Source organism: Acinonyx jubatus, chromosome B4 (genome assembly GCF_027475565.1).
Source record: "Acinonyx jubatus isolate Ajub_Pintada_27869175 chromosome B4, VMU_Ajub_asm_v1.0, whole genome shotgun sequence".
Taxonomy (NCBI): Eukaryota; Metazoa; Chordata; class Mammalia; order Carnivora; family Felidae; genus Acinonyx; species Acinonyx jubatus.
Window position 1 is genome coordinate 100,480,006 of NC_069387.1, and position 19,137 is coordinate 100,499,142.

General features: G+C 37.7%; 1 protein-coding gene across 4 annotated transcripts in view; it reads left to right on the forward strand.

Annotated features, from left to right (window-relative positions):
* SYT1 (synaptotagmin 1) overlaps positions 1-19,137 on the forward strand; it is a 547,364-nt gene that overhangs the window by 253,953 nt on the left and 274,274 nt on the right. Inside the window, exon 1 of one of the 4 annotated variants that reach the window (XM_015063649.3) lies at positions 15,244-15,439. The exons of 2 other annotated variants lie outside the window; for them this stretch is intronic. In XM_015063649.3, the coding sequence (XP_014919135.2) occupies positions 15,316-15,439 (124 nt within the window). In that variant the 5' untranslated portion in view covers positions 15,244-15,315. Of the gene's footprint in view, positions 1-15,243; positions 15,440-19,137 lie in introns of those variants that run through there. One more of the 4 variants, XM_053226520.1, reaches the window with a different exon arrangement.

Here is a 19,137-nt window from a genome sequence, read left to right on the forward strand (position 1 = left end):
GTTAAAAAATAATAACACCTAGGGACTCCTGGGTGGCTCAGCCAGTTGGGCATCTGACTTTGGCTCAGGTCATTATCTCATGGTTCATGAGTTCAAGCCCCATGTCAGGCTCTGTGCTGACAGCTCAGAGCCTGGAGCCTGCTTTGGATTCTGTGTCTCCCTAGCTTTCTGTCCTTCCCCCCACTCACACTCTGCCTCTCTCTCTCAAAAATAAATAAACATTAAAGAAAATAACACCTAATGCTTATTTCATTTGATCTTCTAGATGCTAACATCATCCCCCTTCTACAGATAAGGGAACTAAGGCTTGTAGGGATGGATTGATTTGTTCATGCCTACACTCCTAACCACAGCATACCAAGTGAACATTTTGTTCTCTTATACTTTAGAAACATATTTACTGCATAAATCCAGTTCCTGTGTGCATGTAATCTTACTATATATTTTTTCCTCTGCCTAAAATAAAATTGAAGCATTTTACAACTGACAGCAGATGTCTAAAGGTTTCATTTCCCATTTTTGGTGTTAGAACTCAAAGAGCTCAAACTCGTGATTCCTTATAAACCTGAAACAGACATACAGAACACTTTATAAAAGTTACTAAATAAAAGTACCAATTTCCATAATCAGAAAATTAACAATAACAAAAACACTGAATAGCTTTACTCTTCCCCTTAAGTGAAGAGGAGACTAATTAAGGACTCCTTTAAACACTGCTGGGAGAAATCTCTTTCTCCACCCGGCTTCTATTTTGTTGTTGCTCTTCTCATATTTTCAGCTAACATTTGTCACACACACATGATGTTCCAGGCACACGACAAAAACCTGCATTTACGTACTAAATGCTTGCGACCACTCCATGAGGATTTCATGGACTAAGCCACGGTCAAGGTGTCAAATGAAACTCTCACAGACAGGAAACCAGGATTCACTCCCTAAGACTCACATTTTGACTCTACCTGAAACATAGCCAGAAGTATATATTGCGTTTCAAAATTATGTAGCCTGCTTTAGGGAAAAATTCTCTAGTACCAGCCGGATGTAATGGCAATAGTCTAGATACCCGGTGTCACAATATACTCTCTGCAACATTTTCGTTGTATCATCTTGGACCCAATACCAAACCTCTCAGGACTTTTATTCCCTCACCCAAAAAGAAGATTATGATACCAAACCCAAAGATGTGAGGAAAAACTTAGACAAACTATAGATCCTAGAAATGAGAGCCGAGTAAGAGTGTTTTCATCACCACCACCATCATCTTTATCACACGGTATATTCTCTGATTCTTTGGGGAGAAAGTGAGTAGGGAATGAATAGAAAATGAGACCGTTCCATGTAGGAGTTGTTTACATTCAATATATATGAATGAATATACAAGTATAGATATAGATATAGATATAGATATAGATATAGATATAGATATAGATATAGATAGATATATCTATATATATGTAAAGATAATTGAAAGAGAGGGAAAATACATTAGGTATCTTTTCTCCATCTCTATCCATGTGTGACTTTTATTTTTAACAAGGACTATATAGCATAAACATATACATCCCTGATTCTCATTATTTCTGATGAATACTAATCCATTCCATCTTTGGTGTGTGTCTTAGGGTTTAGCAGCTCACTTTACCTCAGAAAATTAAATCATAAAACCTTCAAGAAAAATGAATGGGAAGTATTAAAAACTATGTAAGTGGAAAATAACATACCAGTTATTTTTTTCCTCTTCCTAATTCAGGACTCCATTCTTCCTTGACAGATATTTTAAGGCAATAACAATGTTTATAGTTCTTGGCTTATGTATACAAAATTTAAAATATGGACAACCTATCAGTCTCTCAACTGCTCTACTATCAATATCACTTTGCCAATAGGTTTGTGATGTTCCTGAAACAGGAACATGCACTCTTTATGGAAAAGGCAGTCCCTGGTTCCTTCCGGTCCCTATTCAAAATCCACCTCACCAAAGACACCTTTCCTAATTTCCCAGCAGGCAGTGAGTCCCCATCTCATTGCTCCCCATCCTGTGCACCCTACCTTTGTTTTCACCATGTGGCATCTGTCTGTTTAGGGTCCTTCTCACACCATTGGAATGTAACCTCCCCTCAGACCAGAGACTTCTTTTGCTTCACTCTTCTATGGCATGGAGGAGTTTAGTGATTACTTGTTAAAAGAGTTAGTAAAAACAAACAAACAAAAAACGATTATCTTTTAGAAAAGCAAAGCCCTTATTAGGTTTCAGAGACTGGCAAAAACTATATTATCATCAGTACCTTTAAAATATAGCTTTTATGTTTATTATGTGTGAGTGTGTGTGTGTGTGTGTGTGTGAGACAGAGAGAGAGAGACAGAGACAGAGAAGGAGAAAGGCATTATTTAAAATGTCTTATAATATGCTGGAATTGTCACTTAAGAAACTCTAGCACAATAGCCATTTTGGAGGATTTACATATGCAGTGTCAAATGATCTCATTTAGAGTGTCTATCTGGACACCTCAAAATGGTGTTGTTGGAAAGTATTTTTAGACCCACAATAAGATAGGGTCCCAGATGTCCTCAATTATTGAATAAGCTGGTAAAAGGGGAAGTGGAGTGGAAAATACAGGAATGGGGACTTTGTGACCAAGACTATCGTTAGGGGAGGGCCCATCAATTACACGAATTCTGGGTTTGTCAACCTTGTGGTTTTAGTAATGAATTCAGTAAAACTCAGGCTTTCAGCTTGAGAAAGAGTGCCTTTGCTATATGATTACGGTTCTGTGTTGTTCAGATTCCTGGGAGACTCCCACCTAGGACCACATTTCAGGAGGAAGCAGCTGGCAGAGCTCTACTGGTAGCATTTCTCAGTGTTCTGTCTATGACCTCACACAATTAACATGGGGCCCCAAAGTTCCATATCTTTTGTAATAAAATAAAAGCTCAGGAATGATCTAGACCTACCTTCCATTAAAAGCAGACAAGAGACATTTTTTGCTTAAGCATGATTCCTTAATACCTTAGACTCTCATCCCTGTCACGTAAGCTGCTCATCAGAATATTCTTCTCAGAGGCAGAAGAAAATTCTGGTAAACACAATTTTCTCCATATTATTCCAATTCAAAGATTATCTATTTATTTATTTGAGAGAGAGAGGAGAGAGAGAAAAAGAGAACATGAGGGGGGGAGAGACAGAGAGAGAGACACTCTTAAGCAGGCTCCAGTGGACCCTGATGTGGGGCTCGATCTTATAACTATGAGATCATGACCTGAACTGAGATCAAGAGTCAGATGCTCAACCAACCTAGCCACCCAGATGCCTCCAAATCAAAGATAAATTTTAGCATCACTCACACATTGGCTTTCTGTCTATTACCTGACTGGCACAACTTTAATCTTACTTTGCCTTAATTGAGTACTGGTTGCAAGAAAGGTACAGAGCGGGGGGGGGGGGGGGGGGGGTGGTGGAAGAGAGAGAAGCCAGAAGTACAATTTCCATATGAAATAAAGCAAAGGTCAAAAATTTAGTAATGTTTCAGAGCAAGCCCTTTAAAACAAGTTTGGTTTGTACTATATCTGAATTTGCCAAATACAGCTACCTGAATATGAGTAAGCTACTTAATATTTCTAAAGCTTAGATTCCTCAACTAAAAAATGGAAATAATGATAGCACCTAGCTGAGACACTGATGTGAGGATACTAAGTCAGTCATGAAGGAAGATGTCATGAAGACTGAGTAGAACAGTAGACATGAAAATTACTACCACAGAGCAGGTAAACGTACCCATTCTCTTCTCTTCCCCCTCACCTGGGGCAGAGCCACTTCCTGGGGCTTTCACGGGCTACCAGAATCCTGCCTTGCTGTGGCTGTTTCTGTTTCCAGCTGTCTTTAATCTGCCACATCCAAGAATAAAAGTTGATAGAAAACTTAGAAAACAATGATTATCTTGTTTTTATTTGTTAAGAACAATGAAAGGGGCCTGTCCTTAGGAATAAATGTTAAATCATGTCAGTGAAGTAATATTATTTAATATTAAAGGTAGCTATATAGAAATGAACTATCTAAGCCAGATAGATGATGATAGATTGATAGATATTACAGGATAAATAAAGTATAAAAATAATAAGAATTTGAAATTTAGCATAAGGAAGGAAATTCTTAGAACCCTGTCTCCCTTTTGAATTAAAGCCAAGCACACTTATGTTTCAAGTCTGTGCTTTTCAGACTGCAGCATCGTGTACTCGGGTTGCAAGATAAACCTGGTGCATTTTCCTAGAAATTCCTTAAATCTTCAACTATTTGAAAGTTATTCTTTATGTTTGCATTTCAAAATTTACAAATATATTATGAACTAAGTAGGAAAACTTGTATGTGTTTTTCAGAAAAAAACCTCAAAACTTCAATGTGATTTTATGTTAGAAAAGAGTGGCTTTAGGTTACAGTCCCCCAGACGCCTCCGTGGTATCCATTCTTTCTCCTTTGTCTTTATGGATATTTTGTGAAAAATCTTAGAAATACATTGTCAACCGAGGGGTCACAATGAGTGGTGTGGCACAAAACACAAACTTTTTTACAGTTTTTGTTTTGCCTTGATTTTAGCAATGTATGTATTAATTTTTGCTTGACTTAAATATGCATGCTGTTATGATAATGCTGATCAGATGAAACATTAAGTGGGCTACAGGATGCAGTGGAGAAGAGGATACAATGTGCTGTGAGTAAGAGATAAAAGACACAGATGCATGTCAAGCCAAAAACTTCTCCTCTTGGGCATATAAGAGCACAGTCAGGTTGATAAAAGTTCCATCCAAAGGACAAGTCACTGCTGAAGGAATCAAACAGTGCACTGACCATGGTGGGCTTTTCTTAAGCCATGTAGGAACAATTGTAGTCTAGGAGAAATTATATTATAAAATATTCTGCCTCATTCACTATATGTGAGCATGAGTGTCAACAAAGATATAGTATTTGAAAGTGTGTTAAAAACTGCAAAAATGGTTGGGAATCTCTGGGTTAAATTTTGCAGTTTAGATCAGAGACTTACTGACACCTGTTAGCAGTGTTCCAAAAGGGGTTTTTAATAAGTGAATCTAAATATAAATGTAAAAATCCTTTTAAGTCACAGGGCTTTGGAAGGAATGTAAAGGTATATCAAAGATGAGTCAAGTGGGTATATTCTAAACATTTTCAGAGACGTATTATTTTGCATATGTGCATAGACATCTGCAAATGGACAGATGGAAAGAATTACACACACACGCATACACAACAAGCCCCAACTACATTTTTAGATTAAAAATTTGCAGACCTTTGGGAAGCCTTGGTGGCTCAGTAAGTTAAGCATCTGACTCTTGATTTCAGCTCAGGTCATGACCTCGCAGTTTGTGGTTTCAAGACCTATGTCGAGCTCTGCCCTGATGGCGCAGAGCCTGCTTAGGATTCTCTATTCCTCTCTCTCTGCTCCTCCCCTGCTCACATTCTCTCTCAAAAATAAACAAAATAAGTGTACTTGATTAAATAAATAATATTTTTTTTAAAAAATTTGCGGGGCGCCTGGGTGGCGCAGTCGGTTAAGCGTCTGACTTCAGCCAGGTCACGATCTCGCAGTCCGTGAGTTTGAGCCCCGCGTCAGGCTCTGGGCTGATGGCTCGGAGCCTGGAGCCTGTTTCCCATTCTGTGTCTCCCTCTCTCTCTGCCCCTCCCCCGTTCATGCTCTGTCTCTCTCTGTCCCAAAAATAAATAAAAACGTTGAAAAAAAAATGTTTAAAAAAATTTGCAGCTCTTTCTCAGAAACCCTTGTACAAACAAGTAAACTTTTTTCTTCTTTATATATAAAAACTTGGAAAATTTGCTAAAATTCACCAGGAATTCTTGGATATATAGTCATAGCAAGCAAAGAAGAATTTTTATGATCATTTGGAAAGGATTCTTTTTAAAAAATGTAGTGTTTCTTCACAGTGAGCATACTAGGTGACTATATAATTTATTACTAATGTGGGACACTTGATAGTTAGAGGAGGCACTCAAACATGGTATAAATTGCTCTACACCAGGCTTTGCCATGGGCCAACTAGAACATAAAGTCACTGTAGTGATAATAGCCATTACCTATCATTTGGCATCTCCTGCATATTGTCCACCATCTGTAACAGAGACACATTACCATGTTGCTCAGAGACAGTTCATGGGCATCATGTGTCCACACATCTTGAGAGCATAGAAACCAGTTGCCTTGGTTCCTAGTCTTTTCAAGAGTGGCTGTATGGCAAACAGCTCTGGAAGCTAAACATCCAGAGGAAAAGTCAAAGCAGGTTTATAAAAGATCTCACTGAATCCCGTTATAAAAGAGTTGAGTTTTCTAAGCTTAAGATTCCTCAGCTGTGATGCAAATCCACTAAATGCACATCATCCACCCAGGCCGTGCCATGTCACCCTCCTGAAATGTGGGATGTTGGGGGGAAGTGGCACAAATATGAAGCCCATGCTGCCTCCTATGCTATAAGTTACTACTACAATCCTTTGGAGTGACTCTGAACAAATTATTTCACTTCTCTTTGGTCCCCAATTTCCCCATCTAGGAAGTGGTCAGGGTAGAAGGTGGCCTTTGAAGGTCCTTCTGAGTCTAAACACTTCAGATTCGTGATTCTTTCAGTATGTCCGACAACTCTGTCCTTCATTCCTATCACATGACTTATTTACGTATGGTTGCACATGGGAGCTTACAAATCACAGAATACTGGAGTGCAGAAGCTCCTTAGAGATGATCTACTCTAGGTAATGCTGTAACTATGCTCTGATAAATCCCAGCATTCTTCAAGAAAGACTTGGGGACTCTAGGCTGATTTCGTCAGAGACAAGTAACACTGATGTGTTGCAGGAATATTAGTCTAATGAAAGAGAATCTCATGAATTGGGGTAAAGAATAGAAGAAAGTAGAGGCAGCAAGCTAACTGTACACATATGGAGCTACTGTACTTTTGTTGAGTTTTTTGCTTTTCCTTCTGAGTTGAGGATCCTATTTTGTTTCCTTAGAAGTCATGTAGTTGAATCTTGCAGTAATTTGGAGTGTGGGTTTACTACAGTGGTTTTTAAAGGTTTCCTTGCACAAAAGGATTTTTCTTTTGGTCATTGTTTCTGCTTGGCATCGCTCCCCATGAGGATGGGATGACAGACCTGAACGTGGGTGGAACCAGCCAAAATGGAAAAGAGTTAGGGATGAAAGGCAGTACCAAAGAAGAAGCACAGAATTCAATGGCTACTTCATGTACAGGAAAATTTAAATGTCATTCCTGCATCTCAGTGCCTCGGGAAGTAATAGCAACTTTGATAGAAACAGGAAAGGTGAACAGGGTAGCCAGTATTGAAAAGAAAGATTAGAAGCACAATTGAGAGAGTTGGAGGTTGAAGAGACAGCAGCTCATTTGGTATAAAGCTCAATGAACAGACCAGAATTCAGGAAAGAGGCCTCGCTCGAATTGGGGATTTGGTAGTCATCCGTGTCTGTAGATTACAGGCTTCAGATACCAGAAATTATCTGTTATTCTTGAATCTGGAAGTGCCGATCATGCTGGCAATTTTCTGCCACTCATTCCAATAAAAAGCCCATTCTGATTTCACTGGGACTCAGTAAATTGGCCCCAAATCTCATATACCACACTTTTCTTGTGGCAGGATTCTTCAAAAAAGATTTGGGGACTCCAAAATGCTTGATTAATTTAATTTTCATATATATTTTAACTAGTTTTCCCACCATAACAAAACAGCACTCTCAAATGTATTATAAGCCAATGCGAACACATGGAAGACCAACAAATCTACCTCCACTTTAAAAGTTAAAAAAAAAGTTGTATATATGTTAACTGAACAATTACATCTTCCTCTTCCTGAGAAATATGGAAGTGTGAAAAATAAATCATTTTCACCAATCAATGCAAGTAATTCAGGTTTACAAAGGCATATTTGAATTACTATAAAAGAAAAGGAGACCTGACAATTTCTCTTTGATTGTGGGATGTATAGCATCATCAAAATGACAAGATAAATGCTGAGGAACATTTTTCTGAGTTTGGAAGAATTGACTGAGTGTTCAGCAGAAGCTAAATGAAATGTCAGGGTAACGATGAAGATTTTGCACTTTAGCACACTCTGATGATTGGTACCTAGCAAGATTTGATTGTGGCTTCACGAAAGTAGGCAATCGAAGCTTCAAAGACATCAGCTACACTAGAAAGGTAGAATGTTCCTTTATTTTGCATTCGAGTTTTTTCAAAATATATACATTTTTAAGTTGTATGTTATTTGGGTACTGTGTATGTCTCACTCATCATATTTCATCCCTTGAATCTACAGATAGTTCTTCTGTTTCTTTCTAAGTATAAAATTAGTCTAAGCTTTTCTCAGATACTAATAAATAAGTAACAAGGTTTCACTGAATATGTACCATGTGCCTACCACAAGATTGGGCATTAGGGAAGTTAAAGAAATTACAATCTTCCAGGGAGGTAAGACTGGACATTCATAAAATAATTATTTGACATTTCATTCTGTGATAAGGAAGAATAAGAAAGTTGGGTGGTAAAAATAGCCCTTTGGTTGACATGAGCATCTTGCTTTTGTGAGCATCTGGCTTTTGATTGAAAAAGGTACTTTTTCAAGGACATCAGCTTGATCTACACCCTGCCTTTACTTTCGGGGCTTCAAGAGACAGGAGTTGGTGGTGGCGAATGTATGCTTATTCTCCTGCAGAAGTAGAAAGGTTGAGGGATTCAGGTTTTTTGGAATGGTTGAATTTGTGAGAAAATAAGATTCTGGCAACAGTAATTAAAATAAGCTGTTAATTAAAAGCTTTTGCTATCTGGAGGAAGCAAATCAAAGTGGCAAGCTTTCACTCTAAGCCATGTCAATTGCTCCAAAGCCCAGAATAGTAGCCTGAGACAACACTGCCTGGAAATTTCCCAAATGCCTGAAAGGAGTTGGGTTGAGTTCAAAGCCTGGAAAATAGTTCTGTGTTTAGAATAATTATTTTTTTTATTTTTAAATTTAACATTTAGACAGAAAATCACTTAATTTTCCATTATTATAAAAATAAATATGCCATTCCAGTTAGTAGAGTAGACATTCATTCAGCTGCTATCAAGCTCTTATTAACAGCCAGACCTGCTAACTGCATTATCTTGGTTGAACTTCACACAATATTATGAGGTTGATATTTTATCTTTTACACACACACACACGCACACACACATGCACACACAAAAGACACGGAGATCCATCAACTCACAAGAGGTGAGGGCTGAGATTAGAATCCAAACAGGAAGATCCTAAAGTCATTTTGTCAACCACCACCCTATTTGCCAGTCTTGACCGGCAATAAACTTCGGGCATTACACATTAGTGCACTTGGGTGAGTCATTTCCTGATTGCAAACGGACCTCTATTCTCCCAAGTTCTGTGTGTGTGTGTGTGTGTGTGTGTGTGTGTGTGTGTGTGTTTTGTATTTACACATTACTATTACACTATTTTCCATAGCTTCTAATAACATATAATACCCTAATGATGACATTTTAATTAGTGAAGGCAGCCAAGTATATCTCTGTGATTTTCATTTTTTAACATTAACCAATGCAGGTTTTGCTCAAATATTTCTTCTTGGTCAGTAACTTATTACTTTTGCTAAACCAAAAGAAAAATTTATTAAATGAAGTTACATCATGTAAAAGGTAAATCCCTTGTATTAAGGGGGGAAAAATCATGTTTTTCATTAATTATAAGGCAACTGATCAATTTTAAATATGGGCTCCCTCTGCATATTAAAATTGATTTTCCTCTCCATTTTTAATTCTGCAGGTATTACTTATCTGGAAAACAAGAAAAACATCAACTATTTTCATTATTCCATGTATGCAAGGTCATTTCTGTAGGTCATGTCAAACACTTGTTCTCACGTAGTGTCCTTTGCATCCAAAGGCAACAACAACAGTTAGGTGTACCGTTTATTGAATAACTGATACGTTTCAGGTATTGTACATGGAAGTTTTTTTGTGTGTTTGGCAATTTATAGCATTAATATTCATGATCAACCCACAAAGTAGCTATCATTACCCACAATTATACAAGAACAATGTGTTAAAACACCTCTCCTAGGTCATATTTATAAGTGACAAAAGCTGTTCCCAAAACCAAGCCTGCTTGACTCCTAACACTAAAAGTTTACTCTATCTCTGTCCTGTCTCTAAGGTACTTCTGAAAATATTGCAAATTAAACCATCAGTGTAAAAATAAAATCTTAAGTCTATTTTTTAATTTGTACTTCATAAACATTTTAATGCATATTCTTTTATCTTGAATAAAAGTCACATTTAGCTGAAATTCTATAATTTACTTCTTTAAACATTCAATATCGTATTAACCTTTTGTGAGCACTGCTGACCTTTCCCAGCACATTGTATTTATGTATACAATCCTGCTTTTGTATTGACTATGGATATTTCTTCCTTTATCCCCTGCACAAATCTCTTTGCTGTCATGTTGTTAGCAGATATTTATTCCACTCTGCAGGCAGTAATGCATAAAAATATGATCATAGATATTCATGTCCTTTCTCAAGCCCCAACACATACTGATTTAACCATCACGTCATTCATAGATATTTATTTCACCACGACAAGAAGAGCAACATAAATAATTAATATTGATTTCCCTGATCTTGACTCTAACACATATAGCTTTCACCAGTACTGATTGATAGAGAAATACTTTACCTCTGAAGCTCTCTGACATTTAAATATTTTCCCTCCATCTCATAGCTCACTAAATATTACTGGGATACACAAAAAGAACTGCTAAAATAGCAGTAATCCAAACTAAAAGCTTGAGAAATGATGCGTAACCAAAAAATTTCCTGTAAAATTTTGAAAAGATAACACTAGAAACTTATATTCTCAGCATCAAATTTCTATTTTTAATTTCAGGGAAAGAGGTATAAACATTGCTCTTTAATAACACCTTGAATGATATTTTGCTGCATTTCCCAAATGCAATAACACCAACAATTATTAATCCATTAGTGTTTATGACCTACTCTCAATTTATAAACACATTACTCTGACTTCCATTCACCTTCTCCTTTGACCCCAGCCCTGCAACTTTGGGCCAATTATTTAACCTTTCCAAACTATTCTATTCTCACCTTTAACATATAAAATCCATAGATTAAATGAGAATATGTGTGTGTTATAAAGCATATTTCTTAATATATGCATCAATACATACATATTATATGATATATATCAGCAAATATATATTATGTGATATGTTATATTTAGAGACATATATAAATATAGTATCTGGCATATATATAGTATAGTCTCATAAATGTGAATTTCTTCCCTTTCATTTTCATATGTTTACCTCAATATCACATACTATGTACTTATCTGTTAAGTACATTGTATTCTGCAAGACTTCTACTCAGGGTAGGGCCAGGATGAGGCAAGTAAGGCACATGCCTCATGCACAAAGTTTAAGATGGTGAAAAAAATCTGTAATCAAGTACATAATATTTTAATACAATGTTTTTATTTTTTTTAATGTTTTAAGTTTATTTTGAGAGAGAGAGAGAGAGAGAGAAATCCCAAGCAGGCTCTATACCAGCAACACTGAGCCCCATGCAGGCCTCAAATTCACAAACCATGAGATCATGACCTGAGCCAAAATGAAGAGTCGGATACTGAATTGACTGAGCCACCCAGGCACTCCTAATGCAATGTTTTTAAAATCAGAATTCATCCAAAATTCCATGATGAGAAAAATACCAAAATATTAAATAAAGATAGGATTGGGGCACCTGGGTGGCTCATTTGCTTAAGCATCCAACTCTTGGTTTCGGCTCAGGTCATATCTCACAGTTTGTGAGATGGAGCCCTGCATCAGGCTCTGGACTGACAGCACGGAGCCTGATCGGGGTTCTCTCTCTCCCTCTCTCTCTACCCCTCTTCTGCTCATGCTCTCTCTCTCAAAATAATAAACAAACATTTTATTTAAAACTATGAATGAATGAATGAATGAATGAATGAAGGCAGGATCAGTATTACTGGTTTTTCCTTCACCACAGGCTCTGATATGGCTTGGCCACACATTGCTTTCACCAGAATCACCTAAACCTGTTTCATAGCTCACAGCCTCTCCACAGAAACAATACTCCACCCCTGTGTCCTAAGTCCTGGGCCTTATTCCAGGAGGTAGCTGACAGCCTCATTCTCAGTCTCAAAACCCATTTTGAGGCTGAAATGTTTAAGGCTTGAACTTGGAGATTGGAATAAAGGCTTAAGGGCTGAGCAGTTGAGAAAGCAAGAACGGAAATGTTTGGAGTCACAGAGATCTGGTGACAGGAGAGAGTTTCAGATCTAGAACTTGCCAGGCTAACAAGGCTACAAACGATAGTCTTATTGGCCATTCTGCTTCAATTTCCTCATCCAAGAATGAATGATTTCTGACCATGACAATAAATACATATCCATGTTCCCATAATGTTTTGAGGAGGCATCAGATAAATTTCTGGTTCCTTTTAGGCCTGTAACAGGGTACTCCATAGTTAATTTTCTTTCTATTGGACTTTAAAAACAAACAAACAAAAAGACTTGATGATTAAGAATCCTTTAAGTACTCAGCATATACAGGTTATAGAGTTTATTTTAATAGTGCTTTTAGGAAATTATAGTGTTACATTCTATTTCTATAGTGTTTTCCTAATATTTCATGTTGCACTTGTTCCCAGTATTTAAATAGACCTCTACCAAAACCAAATTACAGACCAGCTTACAGTGTTTGATGTTGCTTTCTTTTGACTGACTCTCTCACAAGACATCTCTCTTTGGTTTGTCGCAGGAGAAAGAATTGTATTACCAGTAGGCAACCCAGTCAGTAGAGTAACAAGACTGTTGTGCAGAATGAGTGGGTGACTGTGGGTTCTATCCCTCCTTTACTAAATTATGCACAAAACCTATCTGCAGTTTGTGTTGCTATGTATGCAGCATTTCAGGTGGACCATGGGTTGGCAAGAAAAGACCATCTGAACCTACACAAAGTCCTGAATTTATTTAACAAGGGTGCTGAAATTAATAGGAATACAATGAGTGGCTCCCCACAGCAGGAACAGAGAGGCAGCATATGGCTTTCCTCTTGCCCCTGGCTTCCCTGAGGGGCACAGGGCTGCCAGAGACTCACTTCATCTGGGGAAGGCCCTGCTAGCATTAGAAAAACAGCTAAGTTCTTGCTATGTTACAGTCTTTCAGAACATGGGGCATACGGCACAGTCCAGGGGAACTTGGGCTAACAACCTATGTGCTTCCATTAAGGGAAAGCCTACAAACTGTAGACTCTACAGGTTCTTCTGCAAAGTCCCCAGGAAGCCTATATCTTCTCGTATAGAAAGCAGAGTCACGTTTTCCTTTATAACATAGCGTCCTCTAGAATTCTGGTATCTCCAAAAACCATTTTCTAACAGAACACCCTTTTAGATTTAGCATACTTTTACTAGTTGGTTTCAATATCCAGGTGGTCTGAAGATAACAGCAATTTAACTTTTCTGAAAGATACTTAGTTCTTTGCAAAGAAGTTACATGCAAAGTTAAGTTGCTATTGAATCCTATTGAATTCTTAGAGCCATTTATGAGTTTGAACTCAGGACTCCCTGACCTATAAAAGACCGTGCACTTCATTACCAAGCATCAGAGTCACCTGGAATGCTTATCAAATGCAGAATTTCTGGATGTCTCCCCAGCTTTACTGCTAAGTCGTCATCTTTGAGGATAGGGGCCCTGAACTGTTATTTTTACCAACTCCCAGTTGACTTATGCATGCTAAAGTTTGGCCATCACTAATTTACATCCTGGTTGCATTTGCCCCCTCAGGATTTAAAATTCGGTGCTGTCTTGGAGGGAGAAGCCCATAAGTAAACATGCTGCCAGCACCACAGTCACAACTGCTCTTTATCTCCCTCAAAAAACAAAACAAAACAAAAAAACAAAACCGCCTGGTCACTTGGCGTCAGAACGCTGTAGTCACAACGCCAACCTGAACTCAGCCTGCCTACATCAGGATGAACTGGCTGTCAAGGCCACATGGTCAAGGGAGGAAACTTCCTAAGGATTCATCTTAAAAGAAAGTAGGCCATCCTGTTCCCCTTGCCTTCTATCCTGAGTCTTGTTAAAACACAGACTATTTATATATCTGTGGAAACGAGCATGTATGCCATCTGTTTCCTTTCAGATATCAAAGTTCTATGTTTTTCATTGGGTAACAAATATTTCACCCCTCCTTATCACACTTTCTATACCTGCTTTATCTGATCAGATTCAATCTATATACTGATGACATGAATCTATTTTTTATGCTTATTTTTTCCCTAATTTAGGCCCAAGGAATTTTGTATTCTAATGTTTTGTGACACTTTGGAATCCTTATTTCTTCCAAAATGCACTCCTTTGAAAATGTACACATAACATATATTTGTATCTTCACTGTTTATTTCTTACTTAAACACAAGATATTACATATGATATTAGATAAGCTAGAATGGATAATTTAACTAAAATAAGCTATTTTGTTTGCTTCCATTAATGCTATTGTGGTTATATAGGTTTACACACTTGAAAAAGATGAGGAACATATGCTAGTTTAATTATTTTGCATTTCATGGCACAAAACAACCAAAACCTATGTTCCAGTATTGTCAGTGAAAAAAAGATCATTGAGTACTTGGGATAAAGCCTGCAAATATTTAGATTAGTCATAATTATTTGGATACGGAAGGCCAGGTATTATTTAAAAACAACACATGTGAACCTAAAACTGCTCAAAAATAACGGTCTTATGTATGTAAATATATATCTAAATATATACATTGCAGAAATATTTTACTTGACATAATTAAGTTGGGTCTGGGATGTGATATTCACTGCCTCTACTGCTTTCATGACTTTTAGTAGTTTACTGATCCCGTATCTTCTGAAGAGTATCACGGGGACGTAAGAACACATCGCATTTGAATGCATAATTCATTAGGTTAAACAGCATATGTCATTGACTTGGGTTTCCTTCGTCAGGGTGCTCCCTGAAGCACATCAGGATCCAGCTTTGCTAGCAGCAGTTGGAGATACAGAATTAGCATATCGTTTCTCCAAGAATGCCCTTGAACGTGCCTGAGCAGCTGTCTTGTGTGAGGCCTGAGCAGAATTGCTGAGAGCCAGAGAGAAGACAGAGCCCGGGCGCCATGCAGTAATCCTGTGTGGCTCTAGTTTGGTATTTCGGGAAAAGGTCCTCGGGAAATGTCAGGATCACCACTGACTGACACCGAGACAGTGCAGGTCAGTGCTGCACCTGGAGACCCCGCAGCTCGCTCGTGCTGCAGCACACCTGTGCACAATTCCAGAGCGGCTCCTGTGGTGCCAGGTAAGCATCTTGCCCTCACTTCTAATAGTCAGAAGTTCCTACCGAAAAATAATTGAGAAGTTAAGGCCCTTCTCTGCTACTTGATATTTACCTAATTTATCTTTTTATAAGAGGGCTTAAAAATGTGCATTTCCTGGAAGGTACGAAAGATGGAAATAAATACATGGCTGGCTGGGATAAGGAAACTGAAGCTGTGGCCAGAAAAAAGGAAAACAAATCAACCTTCATGTAGACTAACCATGAGAGACTTAGCAATAAGACATTTTATTAATCTCACATGCCAGGAAACAGTCACTTACTAAGATAGATAGAATAGAGTGTTTCCATTTGGCAAAATGCTTGGAGGTGAAGAAAATTTTAATCAATCAAATGTGAACATTAGTAAAATGAGGAAAAATAAGACACTATAAGCATATCACAATTTCATAGGAACTTTCATTTGTCTTTTGAGCAGCAGGATAAAATGACTGTCACTGCTTTTAATCACTTGAGAACCAATTCTTTTCAGAGTTCCATCACTTATTGTGGGAGAGACCTGTATATGAGTCCAAGATTCAGGGTCCTGAAACAGAATACTTTATTTGATTTGCATTAGCCACAAGATGCCTGAGGAATATCACTTTTGCTTACAAAAAACAAAAATAGGCCTGCAGGTTACATTGCTAGGCCTCAAGTGCATTTTATGACAGGAGGTCAAACTCAGGTTGTCCTTGGGCAATTAAGAAACTGAAATAACAGAACTTCAAACCCCAGATTGTTTTCATGTAACCCCGTGGGTTCGTGACTTTGAGAAAATCTTACATAAAAAAAAGATGGATGATTAGTGTAGAGAGTAATATATGGGTTGTTTTCTCTGATGATACTCCAAAAATGGATTCTCAAGAGCAGATCCTGTCAAGATCTTTTCATGTTGCTAGGGGAATTGTTACCATAGGAACAATGGTACTAGTAAGCATCACTTACCATACGACATGTTACCTAAAAAGTACTTTAATTAAAATATCTTCAGAATTTTATATTGTTGTCTTTTGCAGTATTTGTGTGTGAACAGTATAATTTAAGCCTTCTTTTAGGCAAGCATGTATAAATTTGTCCACTGACAGATTTAAATCCTCACTTTGTTACATTGAAGTTTTGTCTTTCTTCAGCATATGATTAAAAAAAAAAGCTTCATTATGCTGAGCTCAACTGTCATTTTCATTGGGGACACTGAGTTGCAGCAGTGGTGAACGTTCAGCCCTGATGGACTGCCATCATCAAATGAAAAAATATTGGCACTGGTGCAGATTTAGGTCATGTTTCACCCGCAACCCAGTCATTTTATCTTCAGTATTATTTTGAAAACACAAAATCAGAACAAGTAGCTACCCTCAAATTCCTTAAGACATGCTTTTTTTTTCCTGCCGTTTCATTAAAAATCACAAACTCTGTTCAAATGGAAGAGAGCTCAGCTCAAGCTACTTTAGGAAATACTCCTTTACTTCCCCCTTTGAAATAATATTTAGTAAGACTACATTTACACGGGTACTGAGTTCAGGCCCATGGTTTAAAGAATATGCTAGCTCAGGTTATAGATCTCTCTAAAACCAAAAGCCTGAAGTCTGAATTCAGGGCTTAAAATATTAATGTATTGCCAGAAAACAAACTGGGAGAAGCATTCTCACATTGTGGTTGTGAATTTGTGCAATGTTAGTCTATTTCCTGAAATACTGTGAGTAGGGAGTTTTAGATAGGTGTTAGCGAAGATAAAGCATACCACCCTTGACCACAATAGGCTTCTGCTAATGTGGCATCCATCATCACCTCTTTGACCCACATTTCCTCCCAAATTAGCTCATTTACCATAGATCAAATTACTTTTCAATTTTTATCAATAAAGTATGCTATTGCTGTGCTATGCAATATACTGTCAGAACGCCAAAGTTATAACCCCTGAATTCCAAAAGCCGAAAGCAGTGTCAATAACACAGGTTAATAAGGATTATGTAACCAACAACCTACATAACATATTGCCTTTATGATTTAGAGAATAGAGACACAGGCCTCCTGAGGACACAGATCTCATTCTGACATTCCTTAGTGAAACACTTCTTTTTCCCATTGGCCAGAGGGCATCGCTTAAGGATCTCCTCAGCCCACCTGGGATGAGGGAAGAGGGCTTCTGACTTTCTCTGGAAGGATACTCTCCAACAGCACCCAGATCCTAGACATCCATGGCCCAGATGGCACAATTCCCACTAACAAATGACTAAGCCAGATAGCACCAGGAAGTGACCCTTTCAACCAGACTCTTGTACCTGGGTCAGTCATGACAACGGCTCACCCAGAACTGAGAACACCAGAATACCTCTTCACACCCTGGCTCATTTTGCTTTGAGAATATTGCCTCCCAAGGAATTAGCTGTGGGGTAAGCTTCCAATAAGCTTTCACTGTAAACTAGCAATGATTCTGCTTTACCTTTCCAAGATGGAAATGGCCTGTATCTACCTGTACCCCTCAAATAAAAAACTTTCCGTCCCATTTAGTTGTAGCCGGAAAACACTTTCTGTATTTTTTATCATGCCAGTGTTCTCCATTATATTCAGCACTTGGTACTCTTAGCAATCCAGAGTATCAGAGTTTGACCTAACCGTGGACAATTTGCTCTTACAGCCATCATGGAAAAAGCAACAATGTTGTTATTAGCAACTCTCTAGGCCTCAGTTTCCATATATAGAAAATAAAGAGCATAACCTTACTCTATAGCATTGGAGTATTAATGAGGGTTGAACTAAATAATGCATATTAAGGTACATAGCATAGTTTCTGGAATATACTCTTGAATAGATGATAGCCTCTACCATTACATTATCTGCAGAACAGTTGAGAAGAAAATGGGCCTTATATCCCTAATTGTAAGCAGTTTTATTTGGGTTTATTTTGCAATTCATTTCTCTCCGTAACTCTCGCTCATGCGTCTTTTACTTTGAAATATAAAATTAATTCAAATGCCAGATTGGTGTTTTTCAAACTTGCCCATGGGAAATGCTCATAGGAAACACTCATAGGATAGCAAATATATTGGTTAAAAACATGACTGCTATAAGAGGCAATGAGAACATTTGTTCATAGTAATTCAAGAAGTGCAATGTGGAAGAATCATCAAGTCATAGAAATCTAAAACTGTCAAAGCTTAACAAGTTATCAATTCTGTTTGTCCACACTGTGCCCTTCAGGGTGTCATCCAGTCTTTGTTTCTTATGCCCCAAACGATGAAACTGCTTCTATTGATTCCCCTTGAAAAAGTCTCCAATCACCAATAAATACTACTGTCAAAGACCTCTCTGGACAGACCAAATTTTATAATCTTACCCATTCTGTTCTGTGATTTTTAGTTATGTCCCAGAGTAGTCCCAAGCTTCGCAAGTCTGCCTTCAGATTCCCATATTCTGGATGGCAAACCTACCTTTTTTTTCCCATAATTTCCTAAAGATTTTCTCTTACTTTCCTGAGCAAAGAACCAATGCTAATTTACATCTTTTGTAACATGATTTTTGCAACCCCTACTATTTATCAGTGTATGGTTTTCTAATTCCTACTTTTCATTAGATTGCCTCAAAAGACAATTTCACTTCATCTTGTCCTTTTCATTGTGTTGGCACCTCCTTATTTTACCTACTTTTTATAGCTCAATCTTATATCATTTAGACCATCACAG